The following is a 26,645-nucleotide window of genomic DNA, read 5'->3' as shown; positions in this document are numbered from 1 at the left end:
CATTTGTTTACTGTTAACAGTCTGCAGTTTGCTTGGATTTATGTAGTACTTACTAGTTGCCAATATGCATTCATTGATCGGGTAAATTAATGCTCACATTATTAAACGTTGAAGTCTAATAAAGATCTTCCAAAGACAATGTTCTCATTTAAAAGGCATGTTTATCTGTAACTTATTTAATAATAAATATGGTTATCCTATTTTAAAGGTGTTAAATATCATATGTACCCCTGGCACCTGCAACACCTGTACAATATACCTATAACTTGTGACATTACTAATAACATTGTGACACAAAGCTTTTTTTATGGACAATAAACTGGACTGGGCTAAGAACACTCAAGCTCTCTACAGGAAGGTCCAGAGCCGCCTCTATTTTCTGAGGAGGCTGAGGTCCTTCAACATCTGCCGGACAATTCTGAAGATGTTTTGTGAGTCTGTGGTGGCCAGTGCTATCCTGTATGCTGTTGCATGCTGGAGCAGCAGGTTGAGGGTAGCGGACGCTAACAGGCTCAACAAACTGATCCGTAAGGCCAGTGACATTGTGGGGGTGGAGCTGGACTCTCTGTCGGTGGTGTCAGAGAGGAGGATGCTGGCCAAACTACATGCCATCTTGGACAGTGTCACCCACTCCATGACGTGCTGGTCAAACAAAGGAGCACCTTCAGCAAAAGACTCATCCCCCCAAAATGCACCACAGAGCACCCCAGGAAGTCATTCCTGTCTGTGGCCATCAAACTCTTTAACGCCTCCGTCTAAGTGTCAGTCTGTATGACCCTAAGTCATTAAACTGGACATTGATCATTAACATCACTGCAATACTTGACATAATTGTGCAATATTCTGTGTTTAATACTGCTGTGCAATATATTCTTTTCAGTTTAAAATTCCCTATTTATTGATATTTATTCATACTTCTATTACTGCTGTGCAATATCCACTGTCTCATAATCATCTTAATAAGCTACACTTAACTTGACAGTTCATGCACCATTACTTATTACTTATATTATTACATTGTATTATTATACCGTACATACGTATCATCAACCGGTAAATCCACTTTGTACTTTACACTTATTTTAATATTATACTTATATCCACTTGGTACTTAATTTATCTTGCCTGTATGATAGTGTATTATATTTTTTGCTTACTACTTCTACTCCTGTGTGCAGTGACGTGATGGTGAGCAGCTATAACAGTTTTCCCTCAGGGATCAATAAAGTATTTCTGATTCTGATTCTGATTTTTGTTAAAATTATTTTAATTATTTTCATTATTTTAAGTACATTTTGCTGCCACAACAAAATAAAGGTAACTGACTTTCCTACATCTACTGTCTGTATATTACATAAACCTTCTTTGTAGCATGAGGCTTGTACTGTATTATAGTCCATTTCTAATTCTGAAGGTTGTCAGTTCATTGTTTCTGATGTCAAAAAATTCTGATAAATGTGTGAAAAATGCAAGGCGTTTTCTCCCTCTGTGCTTTTGACTCACAGTCAAGTTCTGAAATTGTCCCTCAGTAGAAAACATGAGCAGGACAAGAAACAGTACATGCAGTATCCTATATTTTGTATACTACTTACTCTGGGTATACACATTTCGTTTGGATCTTTTGAAATAATTACAGGGTGAGAAATGTATGGCAGTGTTTTGCAGAAATCCAGTTTTTCCATGCTAGAATACTTCCTAGCCATAGATTGGCTGTGTGGTCATTTGAATACACACTAATTAATTTAGGAATATGTACAACGTAAGCACACAATTTGCAGTAATAATGAAGGTCCTAAAACTAAATTTTGACACAAGGACCCCCTCAAGACTGGGCCGAGTCATTTATTTTACTCAACGTGATACATTAAGATCAAGAGACCTGACGAAACTGGATGCAGCAACACTGTGCGGCCTATGTGGGTGGATGTTGACATTGTCGCTGTCACATGACAGCTCTGTCTGTGAAGCAGGAAGTGAGAGGGCGGTGCTTTGCAGAGGGCTGGTGGGCTGATAAAACAAGGTAATAGCTACTTATGATATATACCTATGTCAAAATACAGATAGAGTGCATTTTGATTAAAAATTAACAGCGGTTTAGTTGATTATTTCGCTGATGTAGTCCCAACCAGTTTAGTGCAACTAGCGTAATTGATGTAGTAGCTAGCTCTCAAGCTATCAGAAACATCATTAGCCAGCAAGCTAACAGGCAGAGAGAACATCAGTGCTTTTAGTCACTGCGGTGTTTATTTTGGGAAGGGCCTCTGGGTACTTCATTACTCTTAGTCGCCAACACCGATAACGTTAGCTGACTTTAAAAACATGTTTTTAACACCTTGTTGTGTTGTTTTCTGGTCGCTCTGTTGTGGAGTTAATGTCAACAGCCTCGGATATCCTGTTAGCTAACCTGTTCGTTACCGTTAGAAAACTGTTTGAAGGTTTGCCAAGAGACACAAAACAACTATTAAGATAACCTCTGAAAATATTTTCCAACATTACATGAACAGAGCCATAAACCAAAGAACAATGGTTGTAATTTATGTATTTATTAGTACATTTTAGGTTGATATGTACGTACCAAAATGACAGTAAAATGGTGTGACGTTATATTTAGATTTTAAATGGCTTTGATTACCTGATACCGGGGAAGAAAATGCTCTTTAGGCTAGCATAAATTGCGTGTTAATCAAACTTGATGGCTAGTGTTTATGCATGTACAGCATAATGGATGTGTGTCCCTTTTATATAATCATAATAATATTCTGTATGACAGCATCCACCATGACAGCCATCAAGCATGCTCTCCAGAGGGACATCTTCACACCCAACGACGAGCGTCTCCTCGGCATTGTTAATGTGTGCAAGGCGGGAAAGAAAAAGAAGAACTGCTTCTTGTGCGCGACAGGTAAGTGCGTTATAACCACAGAAACAGTTGTAAATAACTATTCATGATAAAATAAAGTAAATGTTTCTGAAATAATGTGCTTTTCTCTTCCAGTTACCACAGAGAGGCCTGTCCAGGTTAAAGTGGTTAAGGTGAAGAAATCTGACAAAGGGGACTTTTACAAACGGCAGCAGACATGGGAGCTCCGGGATCTGACAGAAGTAGATGCCAAAGATGCAAGCAAGGTCAGAGAACAAATGTATCTTGTACTTTTCACCCATAACCTTGTTCAGTTGTTATAAATGTCCCCTTTCTCATTCAGTGCTGATATACTCTCTTTTATTCTTATGGTTTAGGAAAATCCTGAGTTTGACCTTCACTTTGAGAAGGTGTACCGGTGGGTGGCCAGCAGCACAGCTGAAAAAAACTCCTTCATCTCCTGCATTTGGAAGCTGAACCAGCGATACCTGAGGAAGAAGGTGGAGTTTGTGAATGTCAGTTCTCAGCTGCTGGAAGGTGTGGAAACGCTCTGTCCTTACTGTAGCCACCTCTGTGAGCGCATGCCTCTTTTCATGATTTGATTATATTTGTTTAAAGGCCTGTCTCTTCCTCTTAAACCAATAAGTGTGTATTGGTCATGTTTGAGGTATTCTAATTTAGCCCAGAAGTGAGAATCTCTGCTGGATTTTGGTTTATTTCATGTTCATTTTTAGCATGTTTTAAAAAAAAGAAATGTATTCAACCTCTTCTTTGTCTCTTGGTTTGTGGTATGGCTTTCTGTGTTAAATTCTTCTTTATTCTCACTTTTCTCTCTTAAACTTTCTCTGGCCAGAACTTCCTAAAGCGGAAGGTTGGTAGGACTTAACTTTCCCCTCCTCACTCTTCTCCATTGTTATCTCATGACCTCAAACTACCACTCTCATTAGAGACTCTCACCTCCTTAAAGCTCCTTCTGTTTGAATTATTTGACACCACGGATGGGCATGATTCATTTGTTCATCATAACACACATTTAAGTCATGTTTTTACCTCACTTTTAGCTTTTTTACTTGTCCATTCCACCTTAGTTCATAGGATTATTTACTGACATGTGTTCATGTAATGTACTCTGCATCTAATTTGACCGAAACTTGTTGCCCATGTTGTTTCCAATTGTTTCAGTCAGAGTAAAGTGCAGTTGTTGTACTTTAATTTGATTTACAGAGGTCATTCAGTCTTTTTATCAGCCAGAACAAACATAGAGAAGTACATTTAGCTGATGATAGCCATTTCAGATTGTAGGTATACTTCACATCACTGGTAGAAAATGAGTAACTGGTGGTAAATGAGTACAATTTTACAATTTATTTAAACTGGGTTTTAACACTCTTCAGAAAAGGCTATTATTAAGTATTTTTGTCTGTAGTTGTTCTTACAAGAGGTGTCTAAAACCTGATGTGTTGGAAGATACCAGGATGTCTTGAACTTTGTATTTGTGCTCACGTCTTCAACATACATTTCCATCTCTGTTTGTGGGATTAGAATCGGTGCCGAGCGGAGAGAGTCAGAGTGTTGCCGGGGGCGATGAGGACGCTCTGGACGACTACCAGGAGCTGAGCACCCGTGAAGAGCAGGACATTGAGAGCATGATGGAGATGTGCGAGTACGCCATCTCCAATGCTGAGGCTTTCGCAGAGAAGCTCTCCAGCGAACTGCAGGTTCTAGATGGGGTGAGTGAAGCAACCGCTAAACTAAAACCAGAATAAAAGAAAAAGTATTGTTCTTAATTATGATATTATTCTGCCTGTGAGTTTGGACAGATATATTAACTTTAAAGAAACATTTTAATAGCCTCTTCATTATTTCCCACTTTAAGGCCAATATCCAATCCATCATGGCATCGGAGAAGCAGGTCAATATCCTAATGCAGCTGCTGGATGAGGCGCTGGGTGAGGTGGACACCATCGAGGGAAAGCTGAGCAGCTATGAGGAGATGCTCCAGAGCGTCAAGGATCAGATGGACCAGATCTCACAGAGCAACCGCCTCATCCAGATCAGCAACACCAACAATGGCAAACTGCTGGATGAGATCCAGTTCTTAGTGGTTAGGAACACGTTTGAATTCTGTTATTACTGAATCAAGTAGCACACTGAAGGCCTCAGCTGATTTTACAGCAGTGGTCTTTTTTGCTCAAAAAGTATTCACCATCTTGATTATGAAAATGTTGATATTTGGGATCCGTTTTTTAAAATTATTTTTACGTAAATGCGCAAAATATAACAGTCCTGTTTGCAAGATGTGAAGCCTTAAAACTATACTAATTTAATTGCGAGATTGTTAGACTTTGTTTGACGACTGTGGTGTGTTTGTCCTCATGTAGAACTACATGGACCTATCAAAGGGACACATCAGAGCCTTGCAGGAGGGAGACCTGACCTCCCCTAAAGGTATCGAGGCCTGCATCAATGCCTCTGAAGCTCTCCTGCAGTGCATGAATGTGGCCCTCCGACCAGGTTAGTTTACACATGTACTTGTTGAGCAGCTAAATTGGGTGTTTCTCACTGTGGTGGTGAGTGACTCTCAGAAGTTGCAAATTTGGAAAACTTAAAACTCAATGAACACATTTAGGGGAAAAAAGTTACCTTTGTCAAATGAATAATCAAATGAAAGTGTTATCATTTTCCTTCCATAGGCCACGACAAGCTGATGGCTGTGACACAGCAACAGCTCCTGTTTGCTGAGCTAAGAGACACCTTCGCTCGCCGCCTCACCAATCACCTGAACAATGTGTTTGTTCACCAGGTAACAGGCGCACTATTATTACAAGAGATATAACGTGTTGGAAAGCATTTAATATAGCATTGCTCTACTTTCTAAGTTGAAGTTTCAGGTGGTAGGTTAGCATCTATAAACAGTGGTGGAACGTAACTAAGTTTAAGATTTTCTCAAGAACTGTACTTGTACTTTAGTTGAGTATATTCAGTTTTTCTACTCCACTACATTTCAGAGGGAAATATTGTACTTTTTACTCCACTACATTTTTGTGACAGCTGTAGTTACTAGTTACTTTACAGATTAGGTTTTAAATTAAAAAAAAAAACACATGATAAGCTTAGAAGTCACCACACATTGTTAAGATTAAACCAGTGATCCCTAACCCTTTTTGGCTTGTGACCCCTTAGAAAACAGCTGTTTCCTGTTGGAGCCGTTGTCACATGTCCGATGTCTATGAATTGTTAGCAGTTCCACTCCCTTTGATACCTTATGCACATTTTGATAATAATACTTAAGTGAGGTCTTATGTGAAGTGTCGTCCTAACCCGTTGCCATTGTGAGTCTGTTGTGCCAGGGAGTGCCGCAGTCTCCTTTTCCAGCCCCCCCCCCTCGGACTTCCCGTTTAGCTGTGACTCTCTTCCTGGGCTTCCTTGTGTCTTTTCCTTCCAGTTGTGTCCCTCCTATTCTTGACTCTCTGTGTTGCTCACTTTGAATCATCCCACTCTGCTCTCTATCTCTGTGTCAGTTCAACCACTTCAGTCACTTCAAAATGACCATCCCTCAGTTCTATAGGTCTTCCTGTCTGTCGCTTCCAGTGAGTACCCTCACAGCAACCCCCACTTGCCCCCTCTTTGCTGATGTTTGACACCTCACTCCAACTTACATGCCATTATCTCAGAGGCCTCAGGCCATCCATAGCCTATTATTTACTGCATGGGATATGTTTCTAACTACTTAACATCTCTCATTTGATCTCATAGCTGAAGAGGCATTGCTCATCTTTCTCCTTTACCAACTGTCTGCACTCAGCTAAGGGCTTTTTTTGTTTTGTTCGGGTGCTAACTTGGCTTTGTTGCAAAAGGTCTCATATCATGAAATCCTGTGCCTGTCTGCTCTGCGTGCATGTATTGTTGCACAAGTAGTAGATACTGAACAAGATAACAATGAGGGGAAGTGAGGAGAACATCGGTATGGCAGTAAGAGTTGCACTTTTCAGTAAGCTTGTCAGTAAGTTGAGCTGAAGAAGTGGTGGAATTTTGAGTTGAGCAATGTGTTGTTTAACTTGAAAACATCCGGTTTCATGGTAATTTGAGGTAACACATCCTATCATCAGATGTTTGTGATAGGAAGCAAGATAAATATTCCTGATGTGTTGCGTGTGTTTGTGTGTATACAGAAAGATGGAATGGGACATAATATTAGGTTTGTCTATACTAACTCTTTTATTGAATGTATTGCTAATTGTCTCCCCTTATTCTGTCATTCAGGGCCATGACCAGAGCTCCACCCTGTCGCAGCACACAACTGAGCTGACCCTGCCCAAACACAGCCCCCTCCACAGGGACCTGCTGCGCTATGCCAAGCTCATGGAGTGGCTGAAGAACACTCACAGGGAGAAGTATGAAGGCCTGTCCAGGGTCAGTGCTATTTGACAAAATACTTAGAGGAAGAGTAAAAAAATGCACTTTTTTGCTTTCTTGCTGAGAGTTAGATGAGAAGATTGATACCACTCACATGTCTGTTCGTTAAAGGTGTAATCCCTAAGATTTCAGTCTTGGCTGATTTGGTGACACCCATGGTTACCGTGGTAACAGCAAGTGTGGTTTGATAATACAGCAAACACTCCTTGAACAGTTACTTTGTCATAAACACACAAGTATTTGCAATAATAGAGTTAAATGCTTTTAATGTGAAGCAGTGGCAGAATAAAACGTTAGAATTGCATTAGCAGTAAATATAAACAGCTCGGGTGTAAAGAGTGAACAGTGAGCTGTGAGGCTGATATCGACATAAAATTACACTGGATTACATGCTTGTATCATTTCCTGTGAATCCCTTGTGCATGTAAAGGCAATTGAAATCCAGCGCGGGAATGTCGGACTCCGCCGTAAACAATGAAAACTACTATATAGAGAAGTAAATACATTGACTGGCTATTGCAGAAAAAAATGGCAACCATAAATAGTATCAAAAAGGGGGTGTGATTTCATGAAAATCTTAATGATTATAACTTCCATATTAAGATACAGGGGTAAACAACTTGCCTGGCAACGTCATTATTGTCGTTTTTACATTTTGGTTTACACAAATGAGATATAACGTGTTGATTAGTGAGCTTAAAAGGTGCCCCTAGGCAGATTTTGTTAGCTTTGGACAGAGCCATGAAAGACATGAAAGCAGTATTGCTCTTCTCTTCTAACTCTTAGCAAGAAAGCAAATAAGAGTTGTTACAAAATGTTACATTATTACTTTAATAGTGAGTACTCAAGATGTGGTATTTTGCATCTAAACAAATGTCATCTCTTTTTTTTAGACCTATGTTGACTATATGAGCAGATTGTATGAACGAGAAATCAAAGACTTCTTTGAGGTTGCCAAGATAAAGATGGCGGGTACAACCAAGGAGGCCAAGGGCAAGTTTGGTAAGAGCTGCCATTCACAGGCCTGTTAGAGCATAGACATGAAGCATGTTTGTCCTCTGCAGTTAATGTTGTTATGTGTCATTAGGATTTTTTAGTTTTTGTCTAATTCTCCCTTTTTTGTAACATGTAATTCACTCAAAGGCTATGAGAATTTCACTGCATTTCCATTTTGTTTTGTCCAGCATTTGTACTGTACTATCACACAGAAATTAACATAATATTCATGTATAGATAAGACAACAAGGCCTCTTTTTTTACAGCCTTTTCTGCATCACATCTGTTACCAAAAGCATATTTCCCCACCTGATGTGTGCTTCCAAAGTGCTCAAGTCCTGCCTCATGTTTTACCTTCTGATGATGTCTCTTTTTCCCTTTAGGGACCTTTAAGGTCCTTGTACACCTTACATGATCAGTTCTCTACGCTTGACTATTTAAATACTGAATAAGACTCTTGGTTGAGCTTTGGTTTTGGCAGAATTATGGAACACTGCTTTCTGCATATTGTATTAGCTTTTCCTGCTGAAAACAAACCAAAAAAATAATTTGTTTTCCAAAGGTTTGTCCAAGCTACAAGCACACCTAAGCCACTGCAGTGCACGTCAGCATATGTGTAACTTCGTACATCTAACATCTAGCCTCACCCCTCCCATGCTGCATGTTTTAAGCCTAACCTGTCTCTGTCTTTGATGCCTGCCTTTCTAACTGGCTGCAGCCACGCTTCCGCGGAAAGAGAGTGCACTCAAACAGGAAACAGAAAGTAAGTATGACATTTGGATAGAGCTAATACCACTGTCAATTACCCACTCTGCTTCTTACCACTGTGCCTTATATAGCTGCACTAAAAGAAATCCTTTGCTCACAGCCCTTCGCTATCCCAATTACATACCACCTTAAGCTCTGCCCACCATTACCTCGCCATGTACCTGGTTGGTTTGTGCTAAATCTTCACAACACATCTGAATGTATCATCACATATTCTGATTCTATGATAAATGCCTAAAAAAAAGCTAACCATTGATATCCATGTTATTTCCGATGATTTGACTACGTGGTTATTTGAATAGTGTCATAATTGACTTCCATAAGCCTATAAGTAGTTAGACTTGGACTCATTCTCATTAAACGCATGACATTGAATTACACTGCATTTGTTGTGCTGTGTTAGGCCTTCATGGCAGCTCTGGGAAGCTAACAGGCTCTACCTCAAGCCTGAACAAGCTGACAGTGCAGGGCTCCAACAGCCGGCGTTCCCAGTCTTCCTCACTGCTGGACATGGGCAACATGTCCGCCTCTGACCTGGACGTGGCCGACAGGACCAAGTTTGACAAGGTGACACTGACTGCCAGAGATACAAAGGATTGACCTCAAGCCATTAAATGTGGAATGGAAATAAATCTTTGTGTGTACACATGTTGCTCTGTATTGAGAGATTAAATAGAAAATATTTCCCTTTTCAGATATTTGAGCAGGTCCTCAGTGAGCTGGAGCCTCTGTGCCTTGCAGAACAAGACTTCATCAGCAAGTTCTTTAAGCTGCAGCAGCACCCGACAGTTACACCCCCTCTTGCTCAGGTAAATCTGTGATCAGATATTGGAAATATCCCCCCCCACACACACACATTCCCTGTCTCTGTTCAGCTGTTCCTATCAAATAAAGGCAAAAAGCCCATAAAAATCTTTAAAAAAAAAAAAGAAATTGTCTAATCCAAAAGAATGTCTACTTTCCGTTAGTAGCTGTGCTCATGTTTGGTGGCATCTGAAATGTTCTTGCCTGAAAGCGTGAGATAATACAGCAGTAACAGACACTGGCATGTTTTGAGTTAAAGCATCATTCATATAGATGTCAGCTGATGTTTGTTTGAATTTGTCATGTTTTATGTCTCTTTTCTTGTCAGCCAGAAACAGAGGAATCAGATGGAGGCATGTTGTCAAGAATGCCTCCCCAGGCTGAACACAGACACTCCTTGTCATCAGAGTGAGTAGTTGCACATCGTTTGCTAACAGTTCTGCTGCAAATATAACCCATCTTCACTGCCAGAAACATTATTCATATTTTCTATGAATCGCTCCCTTCTCCTTGTTTCACTTGTTACTGCCTTTATTCCCTCAACTTTCTGTCTCGTTTACTTTTTTTTCCCCGTGACTCAAGGAAAGACATGGTGCGGCTGATGATGAATAAAATCTTCCAGAGCATCGAGACGGAGCTCAACAGTCTCATTGCTCTGGGTGACAAGATTGACAGCTTCAACTCTCTCTACATGCTGGTGAAAATGAGTCACCATGTGTGGACAGCTGAGAACGTTGACCCGGCCTCTTACCTCAGCACTACTTTGGGAAATGTGCTGGTCACTGTCAAGAGGAACTTTGACAAATGCATTGTGAGTAGAGTCCAAATGATGAGGAAAAGTCTGGTCTTTTGAAAATAGAAATTTCTTTGCTTTTCACTGTTTTTGTGATAAATTAAAGTATGGTTAAGGTCTTATGCATATGTTGTGAATTTAATGCGATCTCTCTTTTTCTCATAGTCTGGTCAGATCAGACAGATGGAGGAAGTGAAGATTTCTAAGAAAAGCAAAGTTGGTATCCTGCTTTTTGTCACTGGGTTTGAGGAGTTTGCTGAGCTGGCTGAAACAATCTTCCGTAATGCAGAGCGCAGAGGGGACCTGGATAAAGCTTATGTCAAACTTATCAGGGCTGTCTTCGTGAATGGTGAGACCACTGGTCAACCACAAGCACATACTTATTGGCTATAGATGATGTGGTATTTGTGTGATGCCCAGAAACAAAGTTCTGAATATAGATTGTCTTTTCAGTGGAGAAGGTAGCCAATGAAAGCCAGAAGACGCCGCGGGACGTTGTGATGATGGAGAATTTCCACCACATCTTTTCCACACTGTCACGTCTAAAGATCTCCTGCCTGGACGCAGAGAGACGAGAGGCCAAGCACAAATACACAGACCATCTGCAGTCCTATGTGATCAACTCTCTGGGCCAGCCTCTGGAAAAACTCAATGTAAGTCATGGTATCTTTTAGAATTATCGCAAAGTTTTGTCACGTTCCTGGACATGAGTAGTGATATGCAGGATGTGAGCATTTACTGAGTGGTTGTATTCAGTGCATCACAGGTAAACTGTTATCTCTCTCTCTCCTGCAGCATTTCTTTGAAGGAGTTGAGGCACGTGTAGCCCAGGGTGTTCGTGAGGAGGAGGTGAGCTACCAGCTGGCGTTCAACAAACAAGAGCTGCGTAAAGTTATCAAAGAGTATCCTGGCAAGGAGGTGAAAAAGGGACTTGACAACCTGTACAAAAAGGTGGACAAACATCTGTGTGAAGAAGAAAGTCTTCTACAGGTGAGAAATAAATTAAAAAAAATGTAAGAGGTGAAACTGCACAGCTGGTCAGTGTTGTCACATTCCTCATCTTCTCTCTGATCTGTTGCACTTCCTGTTTTACTCCACCAGGTGGTGTGGCACTCCATGCAAGACGAGTTCATCCGTCAGTACAAGCACTTTGAAGATTTGATCGGCAGATGCTACCCTGGATCTGGAATCACCATGGAGTTTACCATCCAGGACATGTTGGAGTACTTCTCCAGCATTGCTCAGTCTCATTAGTCTAGCTGCTATGCACTATGATTCACTACTGCCTCACACCGGCAAAAGATATACTAGCTACTCAGAAACTATGCTCTGTTGTTTTTTGGACAATGAACATTTCCTCTGTGTGTGTCTGTGTATTTTAATGAAAGGGATTTGTACACTGGACAGTGGTGCAGAAATCTCTGCATTGTGTGTGTGACTGTTCCATTGAGATTTAACAACTGCTCTAAATACTTAATTGTTTGTTATATTTTTGTTATTTCTTTATGCCATATGTACATAATAAATTCGCAGTTGCCGACCCATTCAATGTTGTATCGAATATTTGTATTAATTTTATTGACAATGGATATTTCTTCCTGTGCGTGGGTTAAATCTCTGTGCCGACTCCGCCCTCCGCCTTCTGTTCGGACAACTCCGGTTCACTAAACACGCCGCCCCAGATGTTCCACAGTGTCTCACTTCCATGGTGACGAATCCAAACCGGAGATAATCGGCGCTCTTTTCAAACCCCTTTACCGCGGAAACATGTTAACTCAAGAGTTGTTGATTGTCACACTGACAGATAACAAAATATAATGCCAGTAATAAAGTTGTAATGCAAGTTATTGGTCCAAGTGAGACATTTCTGTCGGTGATGTAGAACCAAGTTGACGTTAGTCAGGCTAGCTGTCAGGAAAGCAGTGTTCTTCCAAGCAAGGTAAGTTGATGCAAACTTGAGATTTAAGCTATCTAGCTAATTGGTTAACGGTAACCAAACAGTGCTGACTAGCCGACTAATGCTACTTGTTATCTCAAAAGCAGGTAATGCTAGCTTAGTAACTTAGTTAACAACATAATGCTAATATTGGCTTATTAGCCTGTAAGCTAGCTATGTAACGTTAGCTAGCATAAAATAACTGTAGGTTAGCAAGCTTAACAGTTAGCCACTGTACGACCTTACCCTCCTAACCCAACACAGGTTTTAACAATTTACGTTGTTTATTTCACATTATTGTAAGTGGCTAATGTAACCGTTGCTGTGTTGTGTCATGGTAACTTCAGTGCCACATCACAGCCATGAACAGCAGCGCAGAGAGGAAATTCGTCAATTTAAGGAAGCGCCTGGATCAGCTGGGCTACCGCCAGCCACTGGGAATAGAGTCACTGCCACTAGTGGAGAAACTATTCAGGTGAAACATTTAGCCCTTCTGCACATGCTCTCCTTCATCCCTTAATGTAAGCCAGTCAGTCACAGTTGATGAGATGTAGTTCAGACATATCTTCCTCTGTGTTACAGTGACCTGGTCCACACAACTGAAAGCCTGCGCAATGCCAAACTGTCAGCAGGGAAAACTGAGAAAGAAAGTCGAAACTTTGATGCTCTTCTGGAGCCACACAGGGCAGAGAATGCTCGGATGGTCAGGGAGAACAATGAGCTGCACCTCGAACTTCTCAAGCTGAAGGAGGAGAAGGACCGTGTCACCAGAGGTAAGCTGTGATAACCAGTTGGTCCCCCCCTCCTCAGTACAATCTGAAACATTTTTCCCACATCCTTGACCCTCACACACAAAAGACTGGTTTGATAACTTCACACAATCTTGTCTTGTTACAGAGCTCAAGACCCACATCAGAAAACTGGACCATGAGACATCTGACCTGAAGTTTTTAAATAATCAGTATGTGCACAAAGTTCGCTGCTTGGAGAAGGATAGTAAGGCTAAAGCTGAGCGCATCCAACAGCTACAGGAGAAGAACATGCAAGCTGTGGTGCAGACACCAGGTAATGCCAGGGGTCTGACATAAGCTCTATGACAACACATTGAAAGTGATATTTGACTTTGGTAGATTTTGGTCTAGAAAAAGTTAGCTGAACCATATCAAAAAATCAAATGTTAATCAAACTGAAGAATTGGATGCTCCTTTCCTCTCACACACTTTCACAGGTGGAAAGAAGCGCAGCATCCCTTTCAGACGTCAGAGAATGCAGATTGATGAGCTTATACCTTCCTCTACATCAGCGTATCCTGTGTCGCAGCCTGATGATCCGTATATAGCTGACCTGCTGCAGCTGGCAGATAGAAGGTTTGTTTTCTTTTGTGATAGCTAAACTGTATTATTGAGAGAGGTGTTAACTACTCGATGGATGTGTTGATTGCAGATGCATGCATTTGTCTTTGTGATTTGACTGTGATTTTTTTTTGTAGAATTCATGAGTTACAGGAAGACGTCATAAAGGTCAAACTCGACTTGGAAAATGCTCAAGAATATATAAAACACTTGAATACACAGGTAAGAAATAAATTAACTAGAAGCATTTAATACTGTGACATGCTAAATGTTATTATAAAGGTGCCAAGATTTTTTTATTTTTTTTATACAATTCTTTTAGGTGGAGAAGAGGGACAAAGAGATCGATCGTCTGAATCATGCTCTTCAGGGAGGACGACCTCATGATGTAATTTCCCTCGAGGCACAGAACATCAACAACGAGAAACTGATCTCCCATCTTAACCTTCAGGCAAGCATAGCAGTCATATAGGATATTAACCCTGATGTATGAATACATATAGAATATTTCTGGAACATGAGGTGCTCAAAGATCCTTCAATAGAGAGGTTGGTTCTGAGCCCAGTTCCACTGGATGAAAAGTGGTCTGCATGGTTGCTAGTATGCTAGTACCCACCCTCCTGTCTATTGACTGTTAGCTGCTGTTTTGTGTTATACAGATTGAATACCTCCAGGAGACCAACAGGACACTGGAGCAGAAGGTAGAGGGACTGCAGCAGAGGAAGAAGGACGCCTCCACCGAAGTGGCCAATCTGTCTTTAAAGAACCTGGAACTGTGTGAAGAGCTGACGCACATAGATGACCTCGCTAAGCGGCTGGAGATGGACAAGGAGCGCGTGTTGGAAACTGCTGATGTGGAACTGCAAGAAACTAAAGTAAGAACATGGGAAAGCGGGAAGAAAGACATCAAATGAAAATGTTGTACATTTACAGGCAGTGTATTGGGTAACAAAGTGTGAAATAGCACAGTGAAGACAAACCTCAAACCTGACATCTCTTTTCTCAACAGAAAGAAATTCAAAGGCAACAGAAAATCATCGAAGACTTGGAGGATATTATCACAAAAATGAGAAGGGTATGTACAGTAAATATTCTATTCTTATTATATTTCCTTAATTGGGCTACTCGTGAATTTTAGTATATAATTGATTTTCTTCAGTGAACATAAACCATTGTTCCTATGTTGTACACAAGCTAAAAACAGAATCTGATGGAAATTATTGAATTTAGGAGAGGTCTGAAGGTGACTTTGAAAAAGACCGTCTCAGAGACCAGCTGGTGGAGCTCAAAGAGCAGAATGAGAAAATGGAGGGACTGGTGAATTTCTTGGAGGAGGAGAAAATCAGGCTGCAGGTCAAAATAGAGAAAATGATGGCAGCTGGTAAGCAGCAGTTTGGTTCACCTCCACCAACTGTTGAAACCTTCATTCTTATAGCAGCTTTACATTGTTGATAGTAATGTATTACTGACTTGTTGCTGTTTCATAGACAAAGACCTGGTGCTGGAGTTGGAGACCATGCGAGCTAAACATGGTGTTTGTGGAAGGGAGCGCTCCCCATCGCGGCTGGATGCATTTGTCAAGAGTCTAGAGGAGGAGAGGGATTACTATCGCCAGGAGGCCGAGCGCTACAAAAGAGCCAGAGGGGCTGGTGGCCTGGATTTAAGCCCTAGTCGTAGTCCAGGCAGGGGCAGGAGTCCTTTGTCCAAAGTAACGAGGGTAAGAAAAACATTTAGTTTAACAGATTTTCAGGTGATCCTCATAAAAACTGATGCAAGAAGTATATAATGGCCTTAAATTTTCAGGGAGGTGTTGCAGAGACAGAACTGCTTTGTTTAGTAAAGGAAAAAAATGAGCTTAAGGCTGCTCTGTTGGACTTTGAGAAGCACACGGAGGACATCCAGAAGGACGTCGAGGCCCTCAGCACTGAAAGAGACCATTTCAAAACGCTGTTTAACCAAGTGAGTTTTAGAAACATTATTCCACCAGGTGGAAACTATTTATCTTACGCTTTTAAGGACCAAATGTTTTTGTTCACTTAGGCTCAAGAGGAGCTAAAGCTGGCCCGTAGCGCCGATATGTCAGCGGACCTCTTGAAACTGAAAGAGGAGATCAAACAGGCAGAAATCAGAACCCAGCAGATGAGTGCTGAAAGAGACACACTGATGGAGAGATTAAAGGTTAGTCCCAGAGTAATTCCTTTTGTGGTGTCATAGATTTCTGTGCAGCATAATGGTCCTTTACAGAGGTAAGTTAGCTTGTCAACAGTGAAATAACAGTCAGTTTTTGTTAGCATGCTGACTGTAATAACGTCATGATGAGTCCTGTGCAGAGTTTAGAATATTTTGAATTAGTTGATAAATTGATTAGTCGACAGAACATTAATTAGCAACAATTTTGATAATCATTTCAGGGGTTTTTTCTAAGCAAAAATGCCAACAATTCAATGGTTCCAGCTTCTTTAATGTTGCTTTAATGTTTAATGTTGTCGCTTTTTTTCAGTATTTTCTGACATTTAAAATGATCAACTGAAAACATAATCTGTAGATTAATTGATAAAGAATAGTTGCAGCGCTACTTAAATCTGTTGCTTGTTCAGCTCGGCTCAGAAAACCCATTGGCATATTGTAAACTAGTTTTATAACTTGGAATGTTTAAGCCTAACACACACAAATATTCAAACTTTTTGCAGGTTGCCCAGACGTCAGCTCTCACAGACAGACAGGGAGAGGAGAGGAGGATTCTTGACCTGGAGAATACCATGAAGAGTGTAAGCCTGATGGATACTTTAATCTGTTCAGACATTTTTTTTCCCATTACAAGTGCTCATAATGTCTGAAATTGCTAAGTCCCAGGTCCCAGTTATTATGTAATGGTTAAATACTGTAACTGTGGTCTTAAACAGGTTTGTGTTGCTGTATCTTTACCTGGTACATTGTGTGTGTTTTGGTGTGTAGTTGGAGCGGGAGAAACTGGACCTGCGCTCACAGGTGTGTCTGCTGAAGGAGAACAGGGAGGCTGTGGAGGAGGAGCTGAAGGTTCGGTCCGCTGCTCTGGTCCAGAATGCAGAGGAGGTCGCCCAGCAGAGGGCTGAGTCTAATGCTCTGAGGTTTGTGTTGAAAGAATATCAAAACAAAATGTAGGAAATTAACAATATGACTATGAAACAGTGATGTGTCATGTATGTCTGCAGTTTCCACTTACAATGCTGAGCTTTTCTTTAAGAACAGCCCCAATATTCTACTGAAGGTGTGTTAAATGCATATTCTGATAGAAATGTAGCTAATTATATACAAGCTCTAATGGTAATACACTGATAAAGTTCAGCAGAAGCTATCAGTTTCTTCTCACTATTTTTCATAATGGCACTGTGTTAGCAATTGTCTTAGTGTGTCATCTCTTCCCTCTTTTTTTGTTTTCCCCACACTTGCTTTTGTTCCTGTGGACAAACTGAAAATGATCAGGGGTTGTTGTGTTTGTCGCTAGTTTGTTAGAGGGCTGATGGATTTTCCCCTGTCTGTCTACAGGCTGCTACAGGAGCAGATGGAGCGGTCACTGTCTGACACCCAACACAGGCTGTCTGTGAAGATGAATGAGCTGCGTGCTGCTCATGAGCAGATTGAGAAACTGGAGGAGAGAATAGGTGAATATTTGTATTTTATGAGGTTCAGGATGGACGGCTACAGTCAGTGTTGTATTGTTCTGGGGTTTTTTTTGGGGGGGGGAAGAGTTGTGGCTGTTTGCTGATTTTTGTTTCATCTGTCAGGGGAGCTGAGTCAGCAGGGCTCCAAACACAAGGAGGAAGTGGCTGTTCTTCACAAGTCCATCTCTGCCCTAGACAGAGAGAAAGATGCTCTGCAAGATGAGGTGGATCAAAAGACTGAAAAACTGGTTGTTCTCCAGGAGGAGCAATCTAAAAAGGTAGCCATGACCAACAAACCTCATCAAGATCATCAGCTAAAGGATAGGTTCACATTTTCTGTCACAAGTCTGTCTTAAAACAATACTCACATGCCCATATGTACATTGAAAAAGTTATTGGTCCCTGTAATCATTCCTTCTGTTCATACTGGCTATGAAAAGGTCCCCTCCTAAAGCAATTCCAGTGTACAGTAAGTGATCGGGGACAAAATCCACAGTCCTCTTTCTGTGCAACAAATTAATTCTTAAGATTCCCCAAAGTTAATATTGCGCTAATATTGGTATCTTCCAAAGTTACAGTATTTTTAGTACAAAATTCACCCTTTTTGTTACTGTTCTGGGAAACAGAAGGAGGGAGTTTTGCACTAAAATGATCCTAACCTGGGAAGAAACCCACTTGATTTGACTAACTCAGACTGCTGAAGCCTCATTTTAACTTCAAATCAAATTTGGAATATATATGTTTGCATGGAACAAGGATTTTGTCCCCCATCGCTTACATTTGGATCACATTAGTAAGAGATCTCTTCATGGACAGGAAGAATTATTACAAAGACCAGTGACTCCTTCAATGTACATATGGACATGTGAGTATTGTATTAAGATAGGTTCAAATGTTTTCAAGTCTACCAAAAAGATAAGTTGTGTTTAAAGAGTACTAATGAGGCATAATTTTTTGGCATTTACACAGGAAAAAACTCTTGAGGATGTGAGACTCACAGTCACAAACATGGACAAGTCACTAGCGTGAGTGTTGTGGTCTCAAAGTTCAAAATTCATATTCAAAAACCATTAGTTCCTCTCAATAAGCTGATATGACTGTTTTCTTGGGGTGACATTAATACTTGATCCTTGCAGTCAGCTGCAGGGGGCGTTACATAGCCGTGAGAGGGAGATAACCAGCCTGAGGAGGCAGCTGGATGCCTGTCAGGAGGAGCTGTCTGCACTCAGGAGAGACAAAGAAATCACAATTAGAGAAAACAGGAGGCTGCAAGATGACCTGGCTACAATGACCAGAGAGAACCAAGTATGTAATAAATCTCCCTGTCATTAGTCAGAAGTTGTTTCTTTTGTGTCAAATATGAAGAAAAAGAGGAAGAAATAACACCAGCTCCTGTTGTATTTCAACTGTCTGTCTGTGCAGGCAGTACATGTGGAGATGGAGGAGGCTTTGCATGAGAAGGATGAGCTGAAGTTGAGGGTCCACTCTTACATTTCTGAAGTGTCCAGAATAGAGAAACTGATGGCAACAAAGGCAAGAGAAAACTGCATACTCCTATAGCTGTTTAAGGCTCTATATAGTAGATACTGTCTTTCTGATGCTTTGCCCCTGCAAGAGTCTTCTTAGCAGTCTCATCAATTGCCTGGACATCCTATACACCCTCTCCTGTCTGCCAGCTGACTGCTAGGTGTTGACCCACAGGAGCAGGAGAACAGGGACTTGCTGGATCGTTTCAGGATGGCCCACTCCGAGGTGGAGGAGCGGGAGCAGAAGTTGCAGCAGGCTGAAGGCCTCAATAACTCCATCCGCCTGGAGCTGCTGTCTTCAGACGCAGAGCGCAGACACCTCCGTGATACTGTCAGCCATCAGAAGAGAGAAATCCAGCAGGTGAGACATGGAATGCAAGAAGCAGCTGATACATCCCGATTGTGGGGAAATACGTATCGTATTAGTATAAGTAGTATGCTATAATGTGAAATTATACTGGACACTAAAACATTCAGAGGTGTTAGTCTATATACCAGCGTGTGAATAAATGTATCTCTCACCCTGCTGTTTCCCCAGCATATGCAGGCCCTGCAGGCTTATGAGGCCCAAGTATCATCGCTGGTTCGTGGGATGTCCCGACTAGAGGAGGAGCTTCACAAAGCACAGGAGGAGAAGGCCTCTCTCCTCTCGGATCTGGCATCCGTCAGAGAGCTCTGTGTCAAACTGGACTCCGGCAAGGAGCTCACTGCACGTCAGCTCACCTCCAGGAGCATGGATTTAGAGAGGGTAAGGCCTGCTACGGCTTTACTTAAACTTTGCTGTGAACCGGTTCCATCCAGCTGTAGGTTACACATGCAGAGGAGCAGCAGCAGTTATCTATCTTGAGAAGTTTATACTTTCTGTAAACAAAGCTGCATGTTTTCTAGGTCACAGGAGAGCTGGAGGATGTTCGGTCAGAGGCAGAGCTACTGAAGAAACAACTGGCCAGTGAGAGGCTGACTGTCCGTAACCTTGAGACACTACTCTCCACCAATCGCCACAAGGAGTTCCAAACCCACCTGACAGCCAGTGAGAGAGAGTCGGAGCTGAAGGTCCTGCGTGATAGGCTGGCCTTGGCTGACAGCAAAACGTAAACAAACGTTGGTTTGAACTGTAAGACTTGAATAAAATGCCCTTTTTTCTCCAAATAGTTGATTTATGATTTGTTTACGTGTGTGTAAATACACTCAGTGCGGAGCACGCCAGGGAGGTGTCCCAGCTCCGCGGCAAAGTCTCTCAGCTGCAGACGGAGATGGACGTTCTGAAAAGACAGTTGACCACTGAACGCTTTGAACGGTGAGCAAAACAACTGTTGGCCTTTACACTAACTTTTCAACTATTTCAACCCAACTCAACCAAACCTGCAAGTTTCACACAAATTAAAAGGTAATTTTATATTAGCTTTGTGATCTGACTCAACTAATATCAAAATATAATGTATTTTGTAGCCTTATGATTTCATTAGTAGCATAGTTGATGCAACAGCAGTGTTCACAAACTAGATTGTTTCCCCACATTAAGCTAGTTTTTCACTAGGCTGCAAAAACAGATGTTCTTAGAATTTGATCTTTGAAGGATCAGGATGTAGAGACATTACTGAAAATGTCCTCTTGCAGCAGGAACTTGAACAATCTCTTGATCTGAAGTTTGGTGAAAATAAGTTTAGACTGTTCTACTTCGTTTAAACTATCTAGCCATTTTCAATTTTAAAAAAGCCTTTATATAGGTCTGCAATTAATTAGCAATTAATAAACCAATTATTTTCTCACCTAATCAGAGCCTATGGCGATGTCTTCAAATTGTTTTGTCTGACCAACAGTCCAAAACCCAAAGATATCCAACTCATATAAGACAAAAAACCCTGCAAATATTCACGTTAGAAGCTGGAACCAGTGATTTCTGACACTTCTGTCTAAAAAAGAAATTACTTAATATTACTTAACGACTTAATTGATTATCAAAATTGTTAGTCATTATCTAAGTGCTTACAGCTTTAACACATGTTGTAGTTATAAGGGTGTAACAACACAGTGGAGGCACAAACAATTCATTTTGATCTTGTCTAATTGTCTCTGTCCTCAGTGAGAGGGCAGTTCAGGAGATGCGCAGACAGGGTGTGTCGTTCTCGTCCCTGCAGAGTTCGTTGCCCCTCAGCGTCTCCACCAGTCCTCATCACATCTCCCCAGAACGCTCCATCCTCCGAACTCTCAACAGCTCCACTGACAAGTCAGCAGACAGGTGAGGCTTTGGACATTAAATTGCAGCTTTTGGATAAAACCCAAAAATGATGAGCCATAACTATTTTTAAAAATCCTTCTTCCTTATTTCACCAAAAACTTAAAATCTCTTTTCTTTCTCTTTTCAGAAGTGTGAGCTTCAAGGATTAACAATTAGAGAGACAGACAAATGAAGGCGTTGATGAGTGAGTCAGAAACCACTAGCTTGAGTCTGGACATGAATTGTGAAGGCCTCCGTAAGCCTTGGCGTTAATTAGCCTGTAGCATACCTCAGTGCCAATTTATTTGCCAGTCCAGCCTGAGACACTTCCAGCTTTCCTAATGACTTACATAACAGGATGCAAAGCGTCCTCTCTGTCAGTACGTTACACAGTCATTAATAAAATTAGTTAGTGCTTCTGAAATTAATTCGGTTCTCAGCAACTATCACCTCGTCCATGTAGCAAGAGAAGTATTTGTTCAGCTCTGTGATTATGTGTATTATGTTTAATATTCATGTTTTTTAATGATGTTTAAATTATTAAATTATTCACAAAATAAAGTGATACAAAATTACAGAAATGCAGTGATTTAAGTCACAAAACTTGCACTTGTGTTTTATTACAAGGTAAACAGTCGTAAGTTATGGGAAGGAGAGTCTGTGACATACAACAAAAAAGACACAAGCATGATTTAAAACCCACGACCCTGTGAGTACATGGTATGTGTTTTAGCCTGCTAAACCACTGAGTGCCCACTGAAGCCATTAACCCTTTATCTTCTCCAATGTGTAGAGCAAAATACAAAGTTTGGTCTTGCAACCTTATTTCCATTTCCATCAATGTATACTGAATCGGTTCATTTCTGTATCAGTGCATGACAGAAACACGTTGAAAGTGATTTACATGATTTTTTTTTTCCAGCTGATTTCAAGCTTTAGTGGTTTTGAAGTCAAGTCTCCATCTCTTCCAGTAAAAAGCATTTTGCGATGATATTTGAACATCTCAAGTAAAAATGTGTAACAGCTGTAAAATACTGCTTGTACAAATGATTCTCTATAAAAAATAATCTCAGAACTATAAAACATTGCACATTTAATGCCGGCAGTGTTCAGTGGTTGTGTTGGGGAGAGGATAAGTGAAGAGGGAGAAGTCTAAAATGTACTTGGGCAGGAGTTCCCTCAGTAGCTTCTGTGGTAAGCTGCACAGATAATAGTGTAACGTCTCTGTGGTGACCGGCTTGTACCACGTTTGCCTCTCTGGGAAGTGAATGTAAGGAGGCGCTCCAATGCGCTGGAGCACAAACTCAGCATCACTTTCAAGGTGCTCATAGGAGCCGATGAAGTTGTAGTTCACAGCACAAGGTTGGCATAAGTTGTACACCGGCATCCAGTGCTCATTCATGCGCTCCACGTCCTCATCCAGCAAGTAACGGACAAACTCTGCAAAGGTGACATCGTCTCCTGTTACAGCCGCGTCCTTAGCGCGACCTTTTCTGTACCGCTTTATGATCTCCACACCGTACTTTTTCTGGTAGGACTGAATCTCTCCAAACTTGTTCCTGTATGCAGAAAGCAAGCGCTCCATGGGCTCCCGCACAAACATGAACTTGAAGTAGTGCTTGAGGCGGTAGCGGATCTCCTCAGGTTTCAGAGAGGACAAAAACAGCAGGTCGCTGCGGTGGTCCATCTTGATGTTGACGTCCACACTCTCCAGTGCTCCGTTCAGAACCTTCAGAACCCTCTTCCAGTTGGAGCAGGCCACTTTGGGAACGTAGCAGTAGAGGAAGTGGTACTGATCGTTCACCAGGACGTGCTGCAGCAGCGTCTTCCTCTGCAGGGGGCTCAGGGACCAGATGCTGTGGGGCATGTTCTTCTGGCTGCACATGGTCCTGATGGTCCGGTTACGGATCTCCTGGAGAATCTAAATGTGAACGCAAATCAGTGACTTAAAGGTGCATTCCACCAATTTCACAAATACACATCGGTTTACTAGTCATGGTTTGTATTACTCAGCCTGTGAAAACAGCTGTATACCATCAAGTGTGAGAAAATGACCCTGATTATGTCATTGTGATGTCATCAGGGTTAAATAAGACTAACTTTGGTTTGGAGATTACAAATGTTATATCAGAAAGCCTGCATACAAGCTGGAGGTGTGGAGTTTGAAAGAGGTGGGTATTTACCAGGCAAAACTATTGAAGACAATCAAGTTGCATTATGGGAAAATTGACTCATATTAGGGACTAAATGTCTGGATATCTCAGCCTCTGCTGCTTCAATTTTGACAATTGTATTTTTTAAAAGCTGTCTTTTGAGAGCCCCCCAACTTTATGGAAGTGCAATACTAAATCGCTGGAGTGCCCCATTTAAAGAGAGCAGATGTTTGGAAAAAGCCAAGAGTAAATAAACAATATACACACTTCTTTGCGCAGCTTTACGCATTTACAAGAAGGGATTACGTCAGACCACCTGGCTGCCATTTAATGGCATTTTTAAGGTCACCAAATTACGGTGATAAAATGCACATAATGGGTTTTTGATGAGAACGATAAACCAGAACTTTTAAGAAAACGTTTTTTGGTTGTTGGTGGTGGTGGTTTTCCCTTTGATCACCAACTGAAAGTCATTCTTTACCCACAAAACTTGCAAAATGGCTGTAGAGCCTTTCATCCTACAGTTTGACAGATCTTGTAATATTGTGCAATATACATAGTCACGAGACAAATCAAAATCTCCGCTGGCTTCAGTGGACCTATTCCCTTGGTAAAAACCACCCATAAAACTCCAGCAGAACTTCATGGTGCATGATATTACTATACCTGGGACTCCACGTCCACAGCAGCCGGGCTGTTTCCCCTAACCTGCCGCACGAAGCCCAGCCTCTTGCCGTTACCTCGGGGTGGAGGAGTCTCCATGCTGTTCAGCATTCCCTTCTCGATCATGAGCAGCAGGCCTCCGGATGCTACGATCACCAGGAACGTTAGCACAGACGGCAGCACCGCGGAGCTGCGGCGGACGGAGCCTGAGTTCACCGTTGTCCTAAAGTTCATAAATGAGCCGCTACGCACTCCTCCGGTCCTTTTCATCTCGTGGTCCTGCCTGCGAGGAAACATTATTTGTGTCCGCCGTGTCTGTTCAATACCTGTTAGCTTTTTAAAGTTCACAGCTTACTAACGTTACTAACTACGTCAGAAAAAACCGTTGGTTACCTACCACGTACCCATAGTTAACTTAAAAATTGCGTCTGCTAGCATCAATGTAGCAATTTCCGTATGAACTGTCAAAATAAAACCGTTTTGACCAACACGTTGCAAGTTCTTTGATTAAAACAAACGACCAAAGAAAAAATTTACATTAAAGAATTTGTCTGGATTACATTAATTATATCTGCTCCCCTATACTTATTTCCTATAGGAAACTATAATGTCAAGCTAACTAGAATAATACTAATAATAATAACGTACGTATTGATAACATTTTCAAAATAAAATCCTCCCTGATGCATTCTAAGCACAAAATACAGCATAAACAACTGACAAGAGTAATATGTAGTAAATTCAGTGAACATTTTATTTTGTCAAAATACCTTTAATGTGGGCATATTTGCAGCCAGAAAGTTATTTGCTTATGTGTGTGAGCACTGTGCTTACAACAGGGCCATGCAGCTCCTTTGGGGATCCTCAAGTGCCCCCATGCCAGCTGGGAGATGTAGTTCAGCAAGTGTATTCTGGGTTTGCCTCAGCGTTTGGATATTTTATAAGCTTTCAGTTCACTGTCCTGTTCTCCAGTACTCACTGAATTGCAAACAAAGTCTTTACAGTCAAAGACAAAGTTTTATTGACATGTTTTATATTTTAGTTTTGTAGATACAATTACATCCAAATAATGTGCATTCTAAACTAGCTAGAGATGAACCGAAGCAGATATCGATCCTGTCAGTTGTCATTGCAGTGTGTTGAATGTTTAAGTCAATTTGGTATTCAGAAGTTAGAGATAGTGTAAACTGCTGAATGTGTATTTGAGTAATTTGTTAAAGGTATACAGTGACGTAAGAGAATTTTTAGACACAGTCCAGTTGTGTACAGTTCACATCACCGGACTCCTCTCGGTGTGGGGCTTGACTCAGTCTCATCCACCCACCCATCCAGTCAATGATGAGCTCATATCACCTTCTGCCACAATAGTCTGATTCAGAACCTAATTAGTGCAATCACTCCATGTGATCACCAGTTAAGCTTACGTCCTCACACTCTATCAAGATGCTAAGATACCTGAACCTCTCCACCTTTTCCTGATGAGGCCTACACAATCTTTAACAAACAAAAAAAAACATTAAAGTTAAATGCAAATTTTAAAACCAATGTACAGTAGTATGGCCAGGGTTCATGCTATCATCCATGATAACACAGGAAATACATTTTTGTTTACCGTAATTACTTATGAATGGAAATACTAGGCCTGTAACTCTTAAAAGCTAAGTATCTATAGATCTAGGCTATATCAGTTTTACAGCATGGTGCTAGCTAATTACACAAGCTCCATTGGGAGTTGTATTTAGCCTACCCCTCGAGTTTTTAAAGCCTATTACCATAAACCTGGGAAAAAATGGCAGATTCTGATATTAATCCTTTGCACACTTCCTGGAACAGTTGGTTTATCTACATGGGGAAGTAATCTGTCTGTGTTAAAATGGTCTCTTCAGAGTTAAAAAGGTTATTTTTAGTTTTCATGCCTTTAATACAGGGCTAATGGGTTAAAACATAAATCTTCGTTCATGCTTTGAGACTTAGCAGTAAAGGTCAGGTTTGGAGATTATCCTCAATATACTGATACAGACATGATATAGTCTGATCTTTGGAGCTCATTGTATCTGTCCTTTCATGCAGAGATCTTTAAATAATGACTATATATGTTTTGTTTTGGATAACATTTTATTAGAGATCTTTATACTCATTTATAGGGCTGCAACTAATGATTTTATTCATTCTCAATAAATCTGCCGATTATGTTCTTGATTAATTGTTTGGTCTATAAGATGTTAAAAAAATAGTTTAAAAGGCCAGTACTATACTCTGGAAACTCAAGGCGACATCTTCAAATGTCTTGTTTTGTGCGACCAACTGTCCAAAAACCTAAAGATATTCAAATTGCAGTAATATAAAACAAAGAAAAGCAGAAAAGCCTCACAAATGACAAGCTGTAACTAGGTCATTTTAGGCGTTTTTGCTTGAAAAATGACTTAAAAGGTTCATTGATGATCAAAATAGTTTCCAATTAGTTTTGTGGTCGATTAATCGACTTAACAGTTGCAGCTCTAATATCTCTAGGTGTGATG

The 26,645-nt window shown here is 41.0% G+C and overlaps 3 protein-coding genes across 10 annotated transcripts; 2 read left to right on the top strand and 1 right to left on the bottom strand.

Moving 5' to 3' along the window:
• Nucleotides 1-1,883: 1,883 nt before the first annotated feature.
• Nucleotides 1,884-12,181, top strand: exoc1 (exocyst complex component 1). Of its 7 annotated transcripts, none has more exons than XM_044199426.1 (20): nucleotides 1,884-2,020; nucleotides 2,771-2,902; nucleotides 2,996-3,126; nucleotides 3,238-3,397; nucleotides 3,714-3,731; nucleotides 4,403-4,590; nucleotides 4,737-4,964; nucleotides 5,242-5,374; nucleotides 5,554-5,663; nucleotides 7,124-7,273; nucleotides 8,170-8,278; nucleotides 8,991-9,035; nucleotides 9,444-9,607; nucleotides 9,736-9,849; nucleotides 10,173-10,252; nucleotides 10,427-10,655; nucleotides 10,803-10,986; nucleotides 11,091-11,290; nucleotides 11,433-11,627; nucleotides 11,739-12,181. In XM_044199426.1, exons 2-20 carry the CDS (start codon nucleotides 2,779-2,781, stop codon nucleotides 11,889-11,891), a joined length of 2,715 nt encoding a protein of 904 aa, XP_044055361.1. In that variant the 5' UTR covers nucleotides 1,884-2,020; nucleotides 2,771-2,778; the 3' UTR covers nucleotides 11,892-12,181. The 7 variants fall into 7 exon arrangements, with proteins under 7 accessions (XP_044055361.1, XP_044055362.1, XP_044055363.1 ...); XM_044199421.1 differs by lacking the exon at nucleotides 1,884-2,020 and adding an exon at nucleotides 2,141-2,435; XM_044199427.1 differs by lacking the exon at nucleotides 3,714-3,731.
• A 148-nt stretch (nucleotides 12,182-12,329) lies between these two features.
• cep135 (centrosomal protein 135) lies at nucleotides 12,330-22,135 on the top strand. Of its 2 annotated transcripts, XM_044199419.1 has the most exons (26): nucleotides 12,330-12,576; nucleotides 12,921-13,048; nucleotides 13,156-13,346; nucleotides 13,471-13,638; nucleotides 13,802-13,940; nucleotides 14,063-14,147; nucleotides 14,248-14,376; nucleotides 14,585-14,800; nucleotides 14,935-15,000; nucleotides 15,156-15,306; nucleotides 15,413-15,642; nucleotides 15,729-15,884; nucleotides 15,966-16,103; nucleotides 16,616-16,693; nucleotides 16,881-17,032; nucleotides 17,451-17,566; nucleotides 17,690-17,844; nucleotides 18,536-18,591; nucleotides 18,703-18,871; nucleotides 18,989-19,099; nucleotides 19,268-19,453; nucleotides 19,631-19,840; nucleotides 19,981-20,183; nucleotides 20,285-20,389; nucleotides 21,176-21,331; nucleotides 21,459-22,135. In XM_044199419.1, exons 2-26 carry the CDS (start codon nucleotides 12,936-12,938, stop codon nucleotides 21,478-21,480), a joined length of 3,501 nt encoding a protein of 1,166 aa, XP_044055354.1. In that variant the 5' UTR covers nucleotides 12,330-12,576; nucleotides 12,921-12,935; the 3' UTR covers nucleotides 21,481-22,135. The 2 variants fall into 2 exon arrangements, with proteins under 2 accessions (XP_044055354.1, XP_044055355.1); XM_044199420.1 differs by lacking the exon at nucleotides 21,459-22,135 and having other exon boundaries at nucleotides 21,176-21,335.
• On the bottom strand, nucleotides 21,892-24,575 carry chst14 (carbohydrate (N-acetylgalactosamine 4-0) sulfotransferase 14). The gene is made up of 2 exons (XM_044199430.1): nucleotides 24,130-24,575; nucleotides 21,892-23,231 (listed from the first exon to the last, which is right to left on the bottom strand). The coding sequence occupies exons 1-2, from the start codon at nucleotides 24,421-24,423 to the stop codon at nucleotides 22,404-22,406; spliced, it is 1,122 nt and encodes a 373-aa protein (XP_044055365.1). The 5' UTR covers nucleotides 24,424-24,575; the 3' UTR covers nucleotides 21,892-22,403.
• Between the last annotated feature and the right edge of the window lie 2,070 nt (nucleotides 24,576-26,645).

Source organism: Siniperca chuatsi, linkage group LG6 (genome assembly GCF_020085105.1).
Source record: "Siniperca chuatsi isolate FFG_IHB_CAS linkage group LG6, ASM2008510v1, whole genome shotgun sequence".
In the NCBI taxonomy this organism is placed as follows: Eukaryota; Metazoa; Chordata; class Actinopteri; order Centrarchiformes; family Sinipercidae; genus Siniperca; species Siniperca chuatsi.
Note: the sequence above shows the minus strand (reverse complement) of the source record. Positions and strands in the feature narration are given on the sequence as shown.